We start from the raw sequence: 21801 nt of genomic DNA on the forward strand, positions 1-21801 counted from the left end.
AGCTCCCTTCTATATGAATTTAGTGCACATCTACATGCCGGGGTGCCTGTCCCCTTCCCCCTCCAAGGCATTTCCATATGCTCCTCCCACATCCGTCAGTGAAGTGGTTTGGTTGATTTTAGACCTGCAAGCTGCAATTAATCTGATTCTGTCTTTGAACGCGTTTTGGAAACCTCAGGAGGCGAATCGCAATCTACTCAATTCATAGAGCCAACATACCAAGATAACAATCTGTATTTAAAAAAAAAAAAAGAAGAAAAAAAAAAAGTGACAGTTATTTTTAGCTGAGTCCACTGAGGATAAAGATCCTAAAAACAAATGCGAAAGGAAAAAGAAATGCATTTTATCGCCCCAATCGATGTACGGGTGACAGATGCGGATCGGAGAGGATTCTGTACAGGAAGAGATGGAAGCCCCCTGACAATCATCTGCACAATGGCGATAATGCTTATCACATAACACAAGCCGCAAGGGTTGTCAATGCTGCTGAAAAGGCGTGGTCTGGCCCTCCCCTTCCATTGGTTAGTTTTTTCCCAAGAGGATAAATGGCTGCTATTATCGCTGCCATCAGTGGGGAATGGGCCAGAGCTTCCATTGGTTTGCAAAGTATCTCAGAAGCCTTTGACGGAAGCTGCCATTCCCACACACGAAATTGTTATAGAGCCGATTTGATGATATTGACTTGCAAAAATGTATTTTTTATGCAATCCATAGACCAAAAATTTAAGAAAACTAAAAAAGCAAAAACTAAAAAAAAAAAAAAAAAGCACTTTATACTTGATCAGTTATTTCACTTTATATATATATACCCCTTATTTTTTTTAAGAGACACTAAAAAATGACCAAACAAAAAAGGGGAAAAAAATAAAAATAATTTTAGAAAAATAGGAACGGATTTTTTTTTTATAGAACGAAAAACAAAAAATCAATAATTAAATATTTGTTAAGAGGAAAAGGGGTAGAAGGGGGTAACTGGGGCAGACTAGGGTAAACTAAGAGTTAATAAAGGGATAAACAGGAAAAAAAATGTTTTATGGTTGTTGTTTTAACTGACATCATATGCAGACTGAAGTTCATCCCATTGATCTGCAGATGAATGAAACAGAGTAGATACAAAAGTAACAATGTTACCATCTCCTGTCTGAATAATGTTTATACAGTGTTACTTTATATCTCTCTGTGTCAGATGTTCCATTTTTTGACAGCACCGGTTAGTACAGCTTCCATATTTACCCAGCAACTCCTGGCTGTCATTTTGACAGCCGGGAATTGCTGGCAAGTGTGAGGGGAAGCGGCACTAGCGCAGAAGGACAGTATGTACTGCATAGTTCTTGTGGACTTTGATGACGTTTTTGGGCTTGTGTAATATAACCAGTGTCCATAATTGATTAAATATTGACTTATAATTACCCACCCCTCCTCTTGGAATGCCAGCGAATTCTGGGAAAGCTTGGCCAAGTTCTTTGCATATTCTTCCTCTATCTTTATTCTGTGGGAAGAAGAAAAGAAGGCATTTAAGAAATGGAAACAACCAGAAGCCTTTAATGATTATCTGTGTATGTGATGGTATGTGCATGATGGCAGGTGGAATGTGCATTGCAATTGGCTGAGAGTTGGGGTGCCGCAATGGGTGCGCCCAACAGTCCTAAACAGAGTGAAAGTTTCACACCCAACTGTTCCCAATATGAGCGCAGCCAAGTCCTCAACAAAAATAAGCAGACATAAGCAGAGACACCCTGGAAATCCCAACTCTCCTATGCTGATAAAATTTGCTGTGTGTTTTGCCCATGTTTAAGAGGCGACTGCAGAGAGAAGACAGCGTGACTGTAAACAAATTAACGTGTTTTAGGTTTTGGCTAGGAATAAGCAAAATTTACCATTTTCACTTTTGCCATTTGGTAAAATATTTATGGTACAATTAACTTTGAGGGGTTTTTTTTTTGTATGTTGTATTTTTTTGGTACATTTTATAATTTTTTTTTCATTGCTCGTTATTTTTTAATTTTTTTACTGTGGAAAAAAATTCAAATAATAAAATACACAAAAGAAAAAAAATTGCAATGCAAAATAGAAAATTTAATTTTTCAATATATAATTTTATAAATGCAAATTTAGAAGAAAATATTGCCAAAGCCAAAACGTTACATGGTAAATGTTCATGGCCAATCTCCAAAATAAGACCCGCCTATTGCATGCACATATGCACTTGTCCGACACTGGCCATAAAGTCTCTTTGTTAATCATATGAAATATGCTAGCAGATCCACTCTGCCCCCCCTCCCCCTTCAATCCGGTGGATCCTACCACAATCACGCGATTCAAGTTTTGCAGATAGCGGCAGAATTAGGATTACCGTTCTCGGATAAATTCAGCCATTTCCTTCTGCATCTGCTTCCCCTTCAGTTGCTTCTGCAGGAGTTCCTCGAACCCGGTGACCGTCGTGTTTCCCTGTGGATCCTTCTTGTCTGCCTGCAGAAGAAATGCGTCAGCTCAGCGCATATTGTACCCACTGTGATCAATAAATAACATTTCAGCTCCGGCTTTCACATTGGAGAGAAAGGAGCGGCTCTTTCAGGGTGCTTTGCAGGCACTATTTTTAGCGATGTAACTCCTGCTAAGCGCCACCAGTGTGAAAGGGGTCTTAGGGACAAGTCCTTTATTAAAGGATCAAAAAATTAAAATGTCCCACGATGTCCATTCATCTTCTATCATGCAGCCCGATGAGAAGGAAAAAAACCCCCCAAAAAAAACCAAACACCTCCGCCTCCATGGGAGGCTTCCACCAAGTGATGCTTCTACTTGGTGACAATTCTTATAGCTGAGGGCGGGGCCACCCGGTGACGTAAACAGGTGACTCCACCCCCCTCTGATGCCTTGTGATGTCAGAGGATGTACAAAAAAATTGGGAACCACTGCTCTAGGCTATTTTCTGAAATATTTCTGTATATTGTAGAATCCCAACTATATTTGGAGGCTATTACGCAATTGGAGTAACAATTATACATTATTCCGGTTTCGAACCACTAGCCTTTGGCCCACTGCTGGGTTGTGCCCCCCCCCCCCCTCTCATGGGCTTCCAGCCAGCTGCAGATCCCTTAACCTCCCACAGTGCTTCCTAGCTCCCATAGTGCCTCCAAACCTACCATTGTGGCCCACAGTACTCCCCCAGGCACCCTGAAACCCCCCAGCCTCCACAGTGCCCCTTTACTGTTACAAATATTGCTCATATCAACTGTGTCCTACAGTGCCGCCCCCCCCCCCCAACCTCCTACAGTCCTCCCCAGCCCCCACATGAAATGTCATCCCCCACAGGGCTATGACGTCTGAAACCTCCCATAGTGGCCCCAGTGCCCTCCAGGCCCCTAGAAAGCCCTCAACCTCCCACAGTGCTACCCCAGACCCCTCCAGAAATCTCACATCCTACAGGGCCATCAAGTCTACAACTTCCCATAGTGGGCACCAGGCCCCCTGAAAGCCCTACATCTCCCACAGTGCTCCCCATCCTCCTCCAGAAGCCATGAAGTCTGCAACCTCCCATAGTGGCCCACACTACCCCAAAGACCATCTGAAAGCCCTCAACCTCCCACAGCGTTCCCCAGCTTCCTCCAGAAACCTCATCCCTTACAGAGCCATCGAGTCTGAAACCTCCCATAGGGGCCCACAGTACCCCCCAGACCACCTGAAAGCCCTCATCCTCCCACAGTGTTCCCCAGCTCCCTCCAGAAACCTCATCCCTTACAGAGCCATCAAGCCTGCAACCTCCCATAGGGACCCACAGTGCCCCCAGGCCCCCTGAAAGTTTTCAATCTCCACAGTTCCCTCCCAACATCAATGAGTGCCACCCAATCCCCCACAGTGCCCCCTAGCATGCTGCAAATACCCCATTATTCAACAGTGTCTTAAACCCCTAGCAGTGTCCCACAGTGCTCCTCAATCTTCTACAGTGCTCCTCTAACCTCCTCCGCAACCCCCCTCCCCTGTGACACGCAGCCCCACTCATAGTCTTCCAGCATTTCAATATATAATTTTGCACTCCCATACTTTGAATGTGGGAGTATACATTTTATTCTTTACTGTTGGGGCATGGAAGGTTTTGGAAGAATTTACCAGGCCCTGGTGTCAAAAAGGTGGAGAACCAGTGCTCTAGGCCATTTCCTATGTATTCACCTGAAACATTTTCTGTATATTGTAGACTCCAGAACTATATTAGGAATTTAGAGGCTATTACTCTATTGGAGCAACGATTACACATTATTCTAATTCTGGTGTTCTCTAGTCCAGTGGTTCCCAACCACCTGGCTGTGGTCCACATAGAAGGTTTCGTAAGAATTTACCGGGCCCTGGTCTCACATATGTTGAGAACCCCTGCTGTAGCCCCCCTTTTTTTTAATACATTTAAATTAAATATTTGTGATCATTTTAGGAAGAGGAGTATTTCCACTGTACGATGCCAGATCTTTCACTCTACAGATCTCATAGTTCGTGAACAATTGATTCTCCATGGATTACTGATTATTGGTGTTCCTGAGGCCCCCTTTTACCCATCTCATTAATACAGCCCCATCAGCCATTGACCTTTCTTGCACCACATTTTAATTGATTCCAGATAATAAATGACAACTTGACATTTTCTGGCCCACCTGCCCGGCTGATGACTGATAACAGAATGATTCGGTTGATAGCTCCGTCTATGGAGATTTGGCTCCGCTCATCTGTGAAAACTCTAATTCCATTAATACATTAGAAGTTCACTTACCCAGAAATAATCGCAGTAGCTCCACTCTCCGGGTTTTAACAGCTGCTGTTCCGGCATGGTGTCCGGGTGCGGGAACGTCACACAGTTTATCTGCCAATGAGAAAAACATCCTTCGGTTGTCACCTCCCAGCTACATATATACATCGCACTCTGTACAGATAAAATAAATATGATGTCCTGCCATAAGATTAAAGAGGACTGGTCATTGAATATATTTTTCATAAGTGCAGCATGCTGGGTAATGTAGCATTGTTGTAACCCTTTCAGGTATTTATTACCCCCCTCCGACAATGCCTTTTTCTGCTTTTCTCTCCAGAAACACAACGCCATCTTTGTTCAGCCATTGTCCAGGGTCACCAACAACTTCCTGGACTAAGATGAAGGCCAAGAGAGGACATAGTCATGTAAACCTTGTTGCCTGTATAGTTCTTGGCTGTGTTCACTAAAGTCTGCCACAGATTTGCCCCTGGTGCAGCCTCTCACCGTGCAACTTGCTAAAAAGTGGCAATCTATAGCAGGGGTGCCCAACCTTTTGAAAAACGAGGGTCATTTAAGTGAGTTTGTAACCAGTCACGGGCCAAAATAAGCAGAGCAGGCAGATGACAGATCCGTTTCCACTCTACATATGCTCTACTCTATGGGCCCTCCCATCTGTCCTGACAGAAGGGGGCGGATCTCCTTCTGTTTTTTGTTTTTTTTTGTTTAGCAGATTGGATTGGAGGTAGGCAGGTGTAAACTCTGTTTATATCTGCTGGTCCGCAGAAAGCGAATGGAGGGTCCGATTGCATCCGCCTAAAAAACAGACAGGTGGACCCGATCGGACTGTTTTTGGAAAGCGGAGTTGAATTTCACTTGCCACACCCAGATCTGATTACTGCCAGACCTGTTGAATCAAGAAATCACTTAAATAGAAGCTGTCTGACAAAGTGAAGTACGTTAAAAGATCTAAAAAAAGCAACACATCATGGCCACGATCTAAAGAAATTAAAGAACAGATGAGAAACAAAGTAATTGGCATGTATCAGTCTGGAAAAGGCTACAAAGCCATTTCTAAAGCTTTGGGACTCCAGGGAACCACGGTGAGAGCCATTATCCAGAAATGGAGAAAGCCTAGGAACAGCGATGAAACTTCCCCAGGAGTGGCCGGCCTACCAAAATGACTCCAAGACATAGTTGCAAACAGTCCCGAAATGCCCGGGACATTCACAAATTTTTGACAGCTGTCCCCAGATCTTATCCCAGTCCTGAAATCAAGGTCTTTCACAGACAGCTGAGTTGCTTGCTGTTTAACTTTAGCGCAGACGGGGCCAAAACACATACAACTGGGCAGGTATTAACAGTCACATCACAGATGCACATATACCTCCGCCAGCAGCAGAGCTGTTTAGAGGCTCTTTATTGGGGACTGTCTGAATCTGACTGAGATGTCAGGAAGTCAGGTGGTTCCTGCTTTTTTTCCTGATTGGTCAGGATGCCTGAGGAGGTGTGGCCAGCTAAGAGATGAGATCACGCCAGCCCATTCAGTTGCAGGAGGAGGCTGCAGCCAGTACTATAGAACAGGAACTCAGGAGGAGGTACAGACAACCCGACCAGAGGACTCAGGAAGAGGTGCAGACAACCTGACCAGAGGACTCAGGAAGAGGTGCAGACAACCCGACCAGAGGACTCAGGAGGAGGTGCAGACAACCCGACCAGAGGACTCAGGAAGAGGTGCAGACAACCCAACCAGAGGACTCAGGAGGAGGTGCAGACAACCCGACCAGAGGACTCAGGAAGAGGTGCAGACAACCCAACCAGAGGACTCAGGAGGAGGTGCAGACAACCCGACCAGAGGACTCAAGAAGAGGTGCAGACAACCCAACCAGAGGACTCAGGAGGAGGTGCAGACAACCCGACCAGAGGACTCAGGAAGAAGTGTAGACTACCCGATCAGAGGACTTCCTCACTTAGCTCAGTACCAGTATCTTCAATTCCATTCCACAGCCGGATCAGTGTTGAACTGCTGTGTTCCCAGATTTACAGATGACCTGCCTATTTAACAATTTCCTTTAGACCCCTTTCACACCAGGGCGTTTTACAGGCGCTATAGCGTTAGAAATAGCGCCTGCAAAACGCCCTAAAGAAGCTGCACCATTGTCTGTAGTGTGCAAGCCCGAGGGCTTTCACACTACAGCGGTGCGCTGGCAGGACGTCAGAAAAAAGTCCTGCCAGCAGCTTCTTTGGAGCGGTGAAGGAGTGGTGTGTTTACCGCTCCTCCACCGCTGCTCCCCATTGAAATCAATGGGGCAGCGCTGTAATACCGCCGACAAAACGCCGCTATTGCGGCGTATTGCCGGCGGTTTTAACCCTTTCGTGGCCGCTAGCGGGGGTAAAAGCGCCCCGCTAGGGGCCGAAATGCGCCGCAAATCCAGCGGTAAAACGCCGCTAAAAATAGTGGCGTTTTACCGCCCACGCTATCGGCGGTGTGGTGTGAAAGGGGTCTTAATACTTCTCTTGTGCCAACGTCTCACTGGGAAGCTCTTTTCCCCTGTATCAGACTGTCTGATAATACTGAATACAGGCACCTCTCCGCACATATACACACAGTCATCTCCATCCTGCACACACACACACACACACACACACACACACACACACACACACACCAGCATCAACAATGACTCATCAAGGAGGTCGTAAAAGAACCCAGAACAAAAGAACTACAGGCCTCATTTGCCCCAGTTAAGGTCAGCGATCATAAGAAAGATTGGGCAAAAATGGGAGAGCTCAAAGACCAAAGCCACTGCTGACCAAAAAGAACACAAGTCCCACATTTGCCGAAAAACCTCTTGATCATCCCCAAGACTTTTGGGCAAATATTCTGTGGACTGATGAGAAATTTTTTTTTGGAAGGTGTACGTCCCGTTATATCTGGCATAATCCTAACACAGCATTTCATAAAAAGAACATCACCCCAACAGCCACACATGGTGGTGTTAGCGTGATGGTTTGGGGTTGCTTTGCAGCTTCAGGACCTGGACGATTTGCCATAATTGATGGAGCCATGAATTCTGCGCTCTACCAGAAAATCCTGAAGGACAATGTTCGGCCATCAGTTCCTGACTTCAAGCTGAAGCACACTTGGGTTATGCAGCAGGACAATGATTCAAAACACCCCAGCAAGTCCACCTCTGAATGACTCAACAAAACCAAAAATGAAGGTTTTGGAGTGGCCTAGTCCAGACTTAAATCCAATTAAGATGCTGTGTCATGACCTTCAACAGGCCGTCCATGCTGGAAAACCCTCCAATGTAGCTGAATGAAAACAATTCTGCAAATAAGAGTGGGCCAAAATTCCTCCACAGAGATGTGAAAGACTCATTACCAGTTATCGCAAACGCTTGATTGCAGTTGTTGCCGCCAAGGGAGGCACGACCAGTTATTAGGTTTAGGGGGCAATTACTTTTTCACATAAAGGCAGGCAGGTTTGGGCAGCTTTTTTCCTTTGTTAAGTCTTCATTTAAAAATTTTATTTTCTCGGGTTATCTTTCTGTGATATTCAAATTTTTTGATGATCTGAATCAAATATGCAAAAAAAAAAAAAAAGGAAGGGGGCAAATACTTTTTCACAGCACTGCATATATATGAATATACACACACATCTATATCACACGGCTCCCCTTCCATCGCGGTCTTTCCCGCTCAGGACTAGCAGTGCGTTCGGAGGCGGAGGGTTAATTGGGGATTTTGTTCGGCTCCACATGGAATTTCTACGTTTGAATCTTTTTTTGAATGACAGAATCCCGCCCATCTTGTAAAAAAAAAACCCTTTGTAAAGGTTCCCTGTAATAATTGACTATTTTCAACGCTGTCACCCCTTGATTGAGCGCAGACGTTGACGGTTTCCAGGGAAACTGGGAAGAGCCTGTTGGAGGTCTTTTCCTCGGGATGATGTGAATAGCCGGGTGTGAAGCCGGAGGAGCTGGCGGTGGCGGAAAGTAATCTGCAGAGTGAACTGGTCATTACGAAACGCGCCGAGCACTCGTTGCTGTCGTTATCTCTAGCTAGAGTTTTGTTATTATTAACTGCAGCATTGTCACTGTCAATCTCCTTTTGCCAATAAATATATATTTTATGTAATTCTATAATAATAAAAACTTTAATAAAATTCTTTTTTTTTTTAAATAAAAATAATTTTATTAAAGTTTTGAAACAAACAAACAGTGAACAAGGAGTGGTCCCGACAAAACGCCAGTCTCTCCGTGACCAACATGGTCATCTTGGACACAACATTCCAACTACCAAACATAGGTAACCGGCTGACTCTTCACCAGCCAACCCCGGCTGACTCTTCACCAGCCAACCCCGGCTGACTCTTCACCAGCCAACCCCGGCTGACTCTTCACCAGCCAGTTGGCCGGTGAAGAGTCAGCCGGGGTTGGCCGGTGTAGAGTCAGCCGGGGTTGGCCGGTGTAGAGTCAGCCGGGGTTGGCCGGTGTAGAGTCAGCCGGGGTTGGCCGGTGTAGAGTCAGCCGGGGTTGGCCGGTGTAGAGTCAGCCGGGGTTGGCCGGTGTAGAGTCAGCCGGGGTTGGCCGGTGTAGAGTCAGCCGGGGTTGGCCGGTGTAGAGTCAGCCGGGGTTGGCCGGTGTAGAGTCAGCCGGGGTTGGCCGGTGTAGAGTCAGCCGGGGTTGGCCGGTGTAGAGTCAGCCGGGGTTGGCCGGTGTAGAGTCAGCCGGGGTTGGCCGGTGTAGAGTCAGCCGGGGTTGGCCGGTGTAGAGTCAGCCGGGGGTTGGCCGGTGTAGAGTCAGCCGGGGGTTGGCCGGTGTAGAGTCAGCCGGGGGTTGGCCGGTGTAGAGTCAGCCGGGGTTGGCCGGTGTAGAGTCAGCCGGGGTTGGCCGGTGTAGAGTCAGCCGGGGTTGGCCGGTGTAGAGTCAGCCGGGGTTGGCCGGTGTAGAGTCAGCCGGGGTTGGCCGGTGTAGAGTCAGCCGGGGTTGGCCGGTGTAGAGTCAGCCGGGGTTGGCCGGTAAAGAGACAGCCAAGTGGGCTGGTGAAGAGTCAGCCAAGTGGGCTGGTGAAGAGTCAGCCAAGTGGGCTGGTGAAGTTTTAATTTTTTTTAATGCAAACCCATAAATAGTTTGGTCTGGTGGTTCTTCTATTGGTACATTTTTTTCCCTAGTAACCTGACCGTATACATTTTAGCCTTCCGATATCAGGGAAAGATGCCGGCACGCAAAGGGTTAAACACAAGCCCGGTGGCTCGTCAAGCCACGAGTGACACGTGAACACATTGGCCAGCTATTGGCGGTCTGTTCAGTTTTTAGCGTTCGCAGGCTGCTCCGGGGCGACGAAGCTATGGTGTCTCCTGGGAAAGAAAAGCGCAGGATTAGTCAGTACTGACAACCCCTGACAACTCGGATTGTGCGCGGACGCTTCAAGTGTCGCCAGGGTTCAGCCGGGATAAGCAAACACAATTCATCAACCGCTGTACAGAGCTGACGGCGGTGCGGACTGCGCCGACTAGAGTCAAGGAGCGACGTGACGTCACCGCCAGACCAGGGACGGGTTTAGGGGGAAGTCCGGACTGTGACTTAAATATAACCTATTCCACCAGGACCTCTATTTTGCCGTTCTTCACCCGTGTCGCCGCTGGATCTTTCTTAAACTTTTTACTGAATAAAAAAATAGTGAAAAAGACGAAAAAAAACAAAATCAAACGCTCTGTTGCAGCTTACCATTTCTTAGATGTGGTGGCTGCATTTTGCTTTATTTTCTTCTATTTTCACCTGGTGATCCAGCCAGCAAGTCTGTTTTTCAAAAGCACAAGCTCTTCAGCAGAATGTATCAGTTTACATGGATGAGACAAACCATTTATCACTGGCAGTGGTGATTAAAATGATGAGATTTTATTTATTCATGTAAAACCTTTATCCCAAAAAGGAAAAAAAAAAAAAGGTTTGCTGTAACTGCTTATGAGCTTGGCTTCAATTTGTTAGTGTATTTAAATCTACTTGTACATCAAACACTCCCCTTCAAGACTGACAATGCTGATGTCTGCTGTGCATCCTGTGCTCATTCCTCCAGAGTAGTGTCTCACTAATACAGGAGGTGTGTTCACCAGGTGGAAAAAGCCTAAAAGAAAAAAAACGAATGCAGTCACCACATCGAATGATTGGTAAAGCTGCAATATATTACGTGTTTGGTTTTAGGTTTAACTATTTGCGGAGCGCCCGCCATCATTATACGGCGGCTGTTTAACGTGGAATAACCGTTGTTATGGCAACAGGTAGCGGTCATAACCCCGGTATCGTTGTAAACAGCAGGCGGTCTGCGTTCAGATAAAAGTGGTCTCTGCGACGGATTCGCTGACAGATCACTTTGATCGGCGGCGGCCCCCGCTCCCGCCACTTCCCGTGGTCTCCGCCGCTTACTGGATTACTCAGTAGCATGGAGCCAAGTGAGGGAACAATGGACCCCCTGATCGGCTCCATATTATTGGATGATGGAAGCGACGTCAAAAGTCACTTCTGCCCAATGGTCATAAAGGGGAATTTTTTTTTTTTATTGAAGAACATTTTTTTTTATTTTTTTATTTTTTTATTGCATTTAAGTGTAAATAGGAGACGTGAGGTCTTTTTGACCCCCAGATCTCATATTTAAGAGGTCCTGTCATGCTTTTTTTTCCTATTACAAGGGATGTTTACATTCCTTGTAATAGGAATAAAAGTGATCCATTTTTTTTTTTTAAATGGACAATGTAAAAATAAAAAGGTAAAAAAAAAAAAAAAAAAAAAAATTTAAAGCGCCCCATCCCGCCGAGCTCGCGTGCGGAAGCGAACGCATATGCAAGTTGCGCCCACATATGAAAACTGTGTTCAAACCACACATGTGAGGTATCGCCGCGACCGTTAGAGCGAGAGCAATAATTCTACCTCTAGATCTCCTCTAACTCTAAACTGATGACCTGTACATTTTTTTTTTTAAACATCGCATATGGAGATTTTTAAGGGTCAAAGTTTGTCGCCATTCCACGAGCGGGCGCAATTTTAAAACGTGACATGTTATGTATTAATTTACTTGTTGTAACATTATCTTTCACAATAAAGAAAAAATAAAAAATTGGGCTAACTTTACTGTTTTCTTATGTTTTCATTTAAAAAAAGTGTATTTTTCCCCCTCAAAAAAATGCGTTTGTAAGACCGCTGCGCAAATGCGGTGTGACAAAGTATTGCAACGACCGCCATTTTATTCTCTAGGGTGTCTGCAAAAAAATAAATATATACAATATTTGGGGGGTTCTAAGTAATTTTCAAGCAAAAAAAAAAAAAAAAAAGGATTTTAAACTATCAAAAAGAGGCTCGGTCCTTAAGTGGTTAATGCTGAATATTAGAATATAAAATGACTTTATGCCTATAAAAAAAAAAAATATATATATATAAAAAAATAATGAATCTCTCTTATTAAACTACTAAGGTGCTGATGTATTAATTGTATAAATACAGACTATCTACAACACACGCGGTGCACGCAACTGTGACCTGGACGATGGCACATGCTGAGTGTTTTTAATTGATTTCTGATTGGCTGCTGGGTTTTATGTCTTATATGACTTTGCTATTTGAAAATTACTTGAAAAAAAAAGGGCCCAGTGGCTGAAATAAGAACTGTCAGTGTTCATCTTCTCAGCAGCCAAAGATGAACTAGAAAATTGCAGATGGAATCTGATTGGTTGTCATGACAGACAGTTCTTATTGCAGGCAGTCTGCTGGTCATCAGAGCTCTCCCCTCCCGACTCATCTCAGATCCAGAGATTACATAATATGATACAAGAGCTCAGAGGAATTCCAGCTCAGTGACCGCAATGTGCAACCCACATCCGCCTCAGTACACCCAGAGGAGGGCACACTGCCTGCACCGCCAACGGGAACATGAGCAGCAGATGGGGGTGATATAGAGGACACACATAGTGCAGACAGGGGTGAGACAAGGAGTAGATGGGGGTGACATGGGGGGGGGCAAGGAGGGCACATGAGGGTTCATATGGGGGGGGAGGGGGGTCAGATGAGAGGTAGGTGATGAAATGAAGTGACATGGGGACAGATGGTGAATATGGGGTGACATGAGGGGCAGGTGGTGAGGATAGGGTGACAGAGGACAGGTGATGAGGCTGGGACGATGTGGAAGGGGGTTAGGTGGTGAGGATGGGGTGCCATGGAAGGGAGATAGATTGCAAGGATAAGGTGATATGGAGGGCAGTAGTGAGGATAGGGTAACATTGGGAAGGGGGGGGGGGCAGGTGGTGAGGATGAGATAACATGGAAGGGGGTGGGGGTGGGTGGCGAAGATGGGTTGACATGATGGGTAGTAGTGAGGATGGGGTGCCATGAGGGAGGGGCAGGTGGTGAAGATGGGGTGCCATGAGGGAGGGGCAGGTGGCAAGGATAGGGTGAGAAAGGGGACAGGTGATGAGGCTGGGATGATATGGAAGGGGGGTAGCTGGTGAGGATGAGGTGACCTGGAAGGGAGATAGATGGTGAGGATAAGGTGATATGGAGGGCAGTAGTGAGGATAGGCGAAGATGGGTTGACATGGTGGGTAGTAGTGAAGATGGGGTGCCATGAGGGGCAGGTGGTGAAGATGAGGTGACACGAGGGAGGGGCAGGCGGGGAAGATGGGGTGACATGAGGGAGGGGCAGGTGGTGAAGATGGGGTGACAGGAGGGAGGGGCAAGTGGTGAAAATGGGGTGACATGAGGGGCAGGTGGCGAGGATAGGTTGACAAAGGGGACAGGTGATGAGGCTGGGATGATATGGAAGGGGGTAGGTGGTGAGGATGGGGTGACATGGAAGGGAGATATATGGCGAGGATAAGGTGATATGGAGGGCAGTAGCGAGCATGGGGTAACATGGGGGGGGGACGAGATAATATGGTAGGGGTTTGAAAATGATGGGTAGTAGTGAGGATGGGGTGCCATGAGGGACAGGTGGTGAAGATGGGGTGACATGAGGGGCAGGTGGTAAAGGTGGGGTGGAATAAGGGGCAGGTGATGAAAATGGAGTTATATGGGGGGGGGGGGGGGGGGGAGTTGAGGAGGTCGGGGTTACATGGGATTCAGGAGGTATGGATGTGGTGGCATGAAGGTCAGGTGGTGAGGATGAAGGGCAGGTGGTGAGGATGGGGGATGGGGGGGATGGTGAATAGTAGGACTGCAGCCCTAAAAGAATGCAAAATCCATTCATGGTCTCCACCATGGCAGTGGATCACTCATTGGTGTTGATGTTGCGGAAAGAGGCCAGCAGTGGCTGTAAATCCTGTAGAATGATTTCATATGGTGGGTGGGGGGTCAGGGCATTAGAAAACACCCCCCACCTAATACAGAATAGACGACCATCTCAGCTCCATTGAAGTGGCTATGAAAAGTCTGCGCTATTATCATTATGATGCAGGAATTGGTGCAGCAATAAAAAAAAGAAGAGTTTGCTGTACTGCGGTCACGATGACTGAGGAGTCAGTCCACCCAAAACTGAATGAAGAGACCCAACGATCCATTGACCTCCTACATCCAGCAATTAGATTGCACTCAATTCCTTTCAATGTATTTTATAATACAAAATATGCAACAGGAGAAGCGAGACACTATAGGTTAGATTGGTAATGGCCCCATGGATGGATGGGGGGGGGGGGGGGGTCCCCTTCAGCACCAATAGATGACATGTCAGTTTGTGCTTTTTAAATACAGAAGTGTGTATACCATCCCAGGCCACGCTCCTCTGGGAAGGGGGGTATGACCCCCCAATCTGCAGTACAGGATCACAGTGAAAGCCAATAAAAATCAGCTGATTCTGCACTACGCTCCTGTCACTGCTCCCTATCCCCTCTGATCCCTATACACATCCTGTGCACAGTGCAGAACACAGACACCTCCTGCAACATCAACAATCACTTTTTTTTTATGGCATCGCTCAGGAAAAACTCAAACACCAAATAATAATAATAAAAGTGTAAATGTATCCGGAGCGATCGTTAAACAGACATTTCCACCCCTACAGGAAATGTAACAATATGAAAACAATCCTTCCCATATCATTATATAACTGGGGCAGAGGACTGGAAGGGACCCAAAGACACCAATTCTGGAGACGGAGCTCCGCAATATGGAGGAGGGGAGGAAATCTCACAGGATGTCAACGTACACACCATGTATACATACTGACAATTCACATATACATATATATATATATATATATATATATATATATATATATATATATATATATATATATATATATATATGACCTGCATTATTTAATACAGATACAATGTATATTTATATATGTCCTGTGCTTTTTATATACAGAGAGATAGCACTGTATACATTATACATGTCCTGAGTTACTTATATACAGATAAATACACTGAATATATTTATATATGTCTTGTGCTTTTTATATGCAGTAAGATACAATGTATATATTTATATATGTCCTGTGTGGTTTATATACAGATAGATACACTGTATATATTATATATGTCCTGTGTTTTTATATACAGTGTGTGTGTATATATTTATATATATATATATATATATATATATATATATATATATATATATATATATACACACACACACACACACACACACACACATATATATATATATACACATACATACACACACACACACTGTGCTTGTATACACTGTACTTTTTACTATAAAAAGAAAAAAAATATTTATATATTTATATATATATATATATATATATATATATATATATATATACACACATACACACACACACTGTATATAAAAAAACAGGACATATATAATATATACATTGTATCTATCTGTATACAACAAGCACAGGATGTGTGTGTGTGTATATATCTTGTGCTTGTTATATACAGATAGATACAATGTATATATTATATATGTCCTGAGTTACTTATAAACAGAGATAGATACAATATATATATATTTATATATGTCCTGTACACACATTTATATACAGATAGATACAATGAATATATTATATATGTCTACAGTTGTTTGTATACAGGTAGATAAGTCATATACAATTATATTTGTCCTGAGCTATTTATATACAGGTAGATACAATGTATATATTTATATATGTATTGTGCTGTTTATATACAGATAAATACAATGTATCTTTTTTTATATCCTGCGTTGAATTCATTCTGAGCATCTTCCTCGCACTCCCCCCGCTCTCTGCACAGCCCCCCCCCATTCTCCCATCACCTCTGGTTACCTGGATACTGTATCTACCTTAGTGATAATTGAATTCCCCCCACAACGACGTGATTTTTGCGCCCCCCTCATCCTCATCCTCTTCTTCTCACCTTCTAATTAAAGGAATACACACATCATCAATGGAACGATTCTCTGACATCCATTTTTTTTTTTTAATAGTAACTTGTAGTGGAGGAAGAAGCTGCGGAGAGCCATGTTGGCTGCCGATAAGAGTCGATGCCGGCGATGGCACATCGTCATAGTAACAAGGTACTCACCGTGATGATGGTCTCCTTGTTCTGTTTCTTGGTGGGCGACGGCGAGCCGGGGCTCTGGGGGGACAGACAAGAGGCATCGTCAAAGCTAGTCTCGGTATCGGACATGGTACAGTCAGCGTGTGTGAGCAGGTTGGATCAGGTGGAGGGGATCAGAGCATCAAGTCCTGCAACATCCGCAGCATCAGCACCACAAACCCTGGATGGATGACCACATCAGCCCGTGTACAATGCCCAGCCAAGCAGCACACGAGATGTGTTCAGCCAAAAAAAAAAAAAACTCTCACACCTCCCTCCACCGATGTGTGTCAGGGAGGACGGGGGGGATCCCAGCTGCGCACACACACACACACACACACACACACACACACTGGGGTCACACTGGTGATGGCAAAGGAATCCCAGTTCTCCAAGGCTGCTCACTCCAAAGCAAATCATCATCAACATTGCTAATTATAATGCAGCAACATGTGATAACATATGCACTGAAATTATTCCTAATATTCATTTAATTTTAATAGTATTTATTCCAATTATTTCTTTATATAGCTCTGACATATACTGTAGTGCTGTTACAGAGAACACTGAGCTAATCACATCAGTCTCTGCACCAGAGGAGCTTACACTCTAATGTCTGCACCACAGGTACACACTATCATGATTATAACACACTTATGCCACGTACACACGGTCGGAGAATCCATCGGAATGAGTCTTATCGGACCGTATCGTCAGATAATCCGGCTGTGTGTGGTATGCATCGGACTGATTCCGTCCGAATCTCCGTCCGACCCAATTTTCCAACATGTTGGAAATATTTCCCGACCAATTGGGCTGGTCGGACGTAATCCAATCATGTGCAGAGAATTTTGATCGGACCAAGTGTCACGCATGCTCAGATCAAATTCCTACATCAAAGCTATTGGCTACTAGCCTGAATGTAGTCCCATCATAACGAAATTACGTCATCACGTTCTGAAAGATCTGATTTTTCGACAACTTAGTCCGACCGTGTGTATGCAACAGTTTCGGAACACAATCTGTCGGACTAAATCTGACGGACAAAATCCGACGGATTTGGTTGTGGAAATCTCCGACTGTGTGTACAGGGGCTAAGACAGTATAGCTCTGACATATACTATAGAGATGTGCAGAGAACACGGAGCCAAATCAAACTGCACCAGAGGAGCTTACACTCGAATGTTCCCACCACAGTCACACACTATTATTATTATTATACCACAGTTCTATAGCGCCGACATATACTGTAGTGCTGTTACAGAGAACACTGAGCTAATCACATCAGTCTCTGCACCAGAGGAGCTTACACTTTAATGTCCCCGCCACAGTCACACACTATCATGATTATAACACACTCATCCCTTGTACACACGATCGGAGATTCCCACGGAATGTGTCCGATCGGAGCGTTTTGTCGGATATTCCGACTGTGTGTGGTCTGCATCGGACTGTTTCTGAATATCCGTCAGACCAAATTTTCCAACTTGCCGGAAATATTTTCCGACAAAATGCTCCGATCGGACATACTCCAGTCATGTGTAGAGAATTCCGATCGGACAAAGTGCCACGCATGCTCAGATCAAATTCCTACATCAAAGCTATTGGCTACTAGCCTGAACGTAGTCCCGTCGTAACGAAATAACGTCATCACGTTCTGAACGATCAGATTTTCCGACAACTTCGTCCGACCGTGTGTATGCAACAGTTTCGGACAAAATCCATCGGACAAAATCCGACGGATTTGGTTGTCGGAATCTCCGATCGTGTGTACAAGGGCTAAGACAGTATAGCTCTGACATTTATTGTAGTGATGTGCAGAGAACTCGGAGCCAAATCAAACCAAGTCTCTGCACGAGAGGAGCTTACACTCTAAACTCTTTACCACAGGTACACACTATTATTATAACCTACCTCTATATCGCTGACATATACTGTAGTGCTGTATAGAGAACACCGAGCCAAAGGAGCTCACACTCTAATGTCTCCACTATCATGATTATAAGACACTTATACAGTATAGCTCTGACATATACTGTGCAGAGAACACAGAGCCAGTCAGATCAATCTCTGCACCAGAGGAGCTTACACTTTAACGTTTCCACCACAATCACACACTATTATTATTATTATTGTAACAGTTCTATAGCATCTCTGCACCAGAGGAGCTTACATTCTAATGTCCCCGCTATCATGATTATAAGACACTTATACAGTATCGCTCCGACATATATTGTAGTGATGCGCAGAGAACACAGCCAATTAAATTAAGTCTCTGCACCAGAGGAGCTTACACTCTAATGTCCCCACCACAGTCATACATTATTATTATTTTTAATATGCCAAAGTTCTATAGTGCTGACATATACTGTAGAGCTGTACAGAGAAGACAGAGCCAACCATATCAGTCTCTGTGCTAGAGGAGCTTACACTCTAATGTCCCCACCACAGTCACGTGCTATTATTATTATATATTTATATAGCTCTGACATATTCTGTAGTGCTGTACAGGGAGCACTAATCCAACTTTATCACTCTCCACACCAGAGAAGCTTACACTCTAAGGTCTCTACCACAGGTACACATTATTATTATTATAACATACCTCTATAGCGCTGACATATACTGTAGTACTGTACAGAGAACACCGAGCAAGAGAAGCTTACACTCTAATCCCCCCACCATCATGATTATAAGACACTTATACAATATAGCTCTGAAATATACCGTAGAGATGTGCAGAGAACACAGAGCCAAATCAAACCAAGTCTCTGCACCAGAGGAGCTTACACTCTAACGTTCCCACCACAGTCAAACACTATTATTATTATACCACAGTTCTATAGCACTGACATACTATAGTGCTGTACAGAGAACACCAAGCCAGGGGAGCTTACACTCTAATGCCCCCACCATCATGATTATAAGACACTTATACAGTATAGTTCTGACATAAACTGTAGTGATGTACAGAAAACACTGAGCCAATCAGATCGGTCTCTGCACCAGAGGAGCTTACACCCTAATGCCCCACCACAGGCACACACCATCATGATTTTAGGACACTTATACAATATAGCGCTGACATAAACTGTAGCGGTGTGCAGAAAACACTGAGCCAATCAAATAAAGTCTCTGCACCAGAGGAGCTTACATTCTAATGTCCCCGCTATCATGATTATAAGACACTTATACAGTATCGCTCCGACATATATTGTAGTGATGCGCAGAGAATACAGCCAATTAAATTAAGTCTCTGCACCAGAGGAGCTTACACTCTAATGTCCCCACCACAGTCATACACTATTATTATTTTTAATATGCCACAGTTCTATAGTGCTGACATATACTGTAGAGCTGTACAGAGAAGACGGAGCCAGCCACATCAGTCTCTGTGCTAGTGGAGCTTACACTCTAATGTCCCCACCACAGGTCACAGACTTTTAATAATATATATTTAAATAGCGCTGACATATTCTGTAGTGCTGTACAGGGAACACTGATCCAACTTCATCACTCTCCGCACCAGAGAAGCTTACACTCTAATCTTTCACTGGGGCGGACTGACCATTCGGGCACTCGGGCACTGCCCGAGGGCCCCATGCCACTAAGGGGCCCCATCAGGGTTGTCAGCCTCAATAAAACCAGGGACAGTATGTAAAAATCTGTGTTTATTTAAAAATCCCAAGATTATAGCTGCCCCGCCTCTCCAGTACCTTTTTAGTGTGTGTATGCTGTGTGTGTATACTGTGTGTGTGTGTATATTGTGTGTCTGTGTGTGTATACTGTGTGTGTGTGTATATTGTGTGTCTGTGTGTGTATACTGTGTGTGTGTATATTGTGTGTGTGTGTGTATACTGTGTGGCCCCATACTCTATTGCCTGGGGGCCCAATAATCTCCTATTACCTGGGGGCCCCATAATCTTCTCCTATTGCCCGGGGGGGCCCCATAATCTCCTATTGTCTGGGGGGGCCCCATAATCTCCTATTGCCCGGGGGCCCCATGAGTTGTCAGTCCGCTCCTGTCTCTCCACCCCAGGTACACAATATTATTATTATAATAAACACACTTCTATAGCTCTGACGTACTGTAGTGCTGTGCAGAGAACACAGAGCCAGTTACATCGGTCTCTGTGCCAGAGGAGCTTACACTCTAATGTTCCCACCCATAGGCGTGCACAGCCTATTACATTAGGATTTTTATGATGAGCTCCCCAAAGTGCAAACACACATGCCTTACTCTGCAGCCTCAGCTCTACTGGACAGGGAAAGAATGGGAAGTGCTCTGTGCTGTGGGGCTGAATGATGTGGGGAGGGGGGTGAATGATGTGGGGAGGGGAGTGAATGATGTAGGGAGGGGGGTGAATGATGTGGGGGGAGGGGGGTGAATGATGTGGGGAGGGGGGTGAATGATGTGGGGAGAGGGGTGAATGATGTGGGGAGAGGGGTGAATGATGTGGGGAGAGGGGCGAAAGATGTAGGGAAAGGGGCGAAAGATGTAGGGAAAGGGGTGAAAGATGTGGAAGTCGAGGGGAATGATGTGGGGACTGGGGAGAGGGGTGAATGATGTGGAGAGGGGGTGAATGATGTGGGGAGAGGGAGAGGGGTGAATGATGTGGGGAGAGGGGTGAATGATGTGGGGAGAGGGGTGAATGATGTGGGGAGAGGGGTGAATGATGTGGGGAGAGGGTGAATGATGTGGGGAGAGGGGTGAATGATGTGGGAAGAGGGGTGAATGATGTGGGAAGAGGGGTGAATGATGTGGGGAGAAGGGTGAATGATGTGGGGAGAAGGGTGAATGATGTGGGGACTGGGGAGGGGATGAATGATGTGGGGTGAATGATGTGGGGAGAGGGGTGAATGATGTGGGGAGAGGGGTGAATGATGTGGAAGAGGGGTGAATGATGTGGGAAGAGGGGTGAATGATGTGGGGAGAGGGGTGAATGATGTGGGGAGAGGGGTGAATGATGTGGGGAGAGGGGTGAATGATGTGGGGAGAGGGGTGAATGATGTGGGGAGAGGGGTGAATGATGTGGGGAGAAGGGTGAATGATGTGGGGACTGGGGAGGGGGGTGAATGATGTGGGGAGAGGGGTGAATGAGTGGTGGAGAGGGGTGAATGATGTGGGGAGGGGGTGAATGATGTGGGGAGGGGGGTGAATGATGTGGGGAGGGGGGTGATGATGTGGGGAGGGGGGTGAATGATGTGGGGAGGGGGGTGAATGATGTGGTGGGGAGAGGGGTGAATGATGTGGGGAGAGGGGGTGAATGATGTGGGGAGAGGGGTGAATGATGTGGGGAGAGGGGGTGAATGATGTGGGGAGAGGGGTGAATGATGTGGGGAGAGGGAGTGAATGATGTGGGGAGAGGGGTGAATGATGTGGGGAGAGGGGTGAATGATGTGGGGAGAGGGGTGAATGATGTGGGGGGGGAGGGGGTGAATGATGTGGGAGGGGGGTGAATGATGTGGGGAGGGGGGTGAATGATGTGGGGAGGGGGGGTTTGGAATCGGTGAGGGTAGAAGTA

At 45.6% G+C, this 21801-nt stretch overlaps 1 protein-coding gene across 2 annotated transcripts in view; it reads right to left on the minus strand.

Moving 5' to 3' along the window:
• Positions 1–21801, minus strand: part of GAS7 (growth arrest specific 7) — a 178058-nt gene that overhangs the window by 33267 nt on the left and 122990 nt on the right. The window contains exons 5-8 of one of the 2 annotated variants that reach the window (XM_077458790.1): positions 16262–16315; positions 4757–4846; positions 2354–2469; positions 1415–1489 (exon numbers count right to left, since the gene is read on the minus strand). In XM_077458790.1, coding sequence (XP_077314916.1) covers positions 1415–1489; positions 2354–2469; positions 4757–4846; positions 16262–16315 — 335 coding nt within the window. The remainder of the gene's footprint in view (positions 1–1414; positions 1490–2353; positions 2470–4756; positions 4847–16261; positions 16316–21801) is intronic. The other variant, XM_077458791.1, reaches the window with a different exon arrangement.

Source organism: Lithobates pipiens, unplaced genomic scaffold (assembly GCF_037356315.1).
Source record: "Lithobates pipiens isolate NorthernLeopardFrog02 unplaced genomic scaffold, aLitPip1_a1.2 Scaffold_28, whole genome shotgun sequence".
Lineage (NCBI taxonomy): Eukaryota > Metazoa > Chordata > Amphibia > Anura > Ranidae > Lithobates > Lithobates pipiens.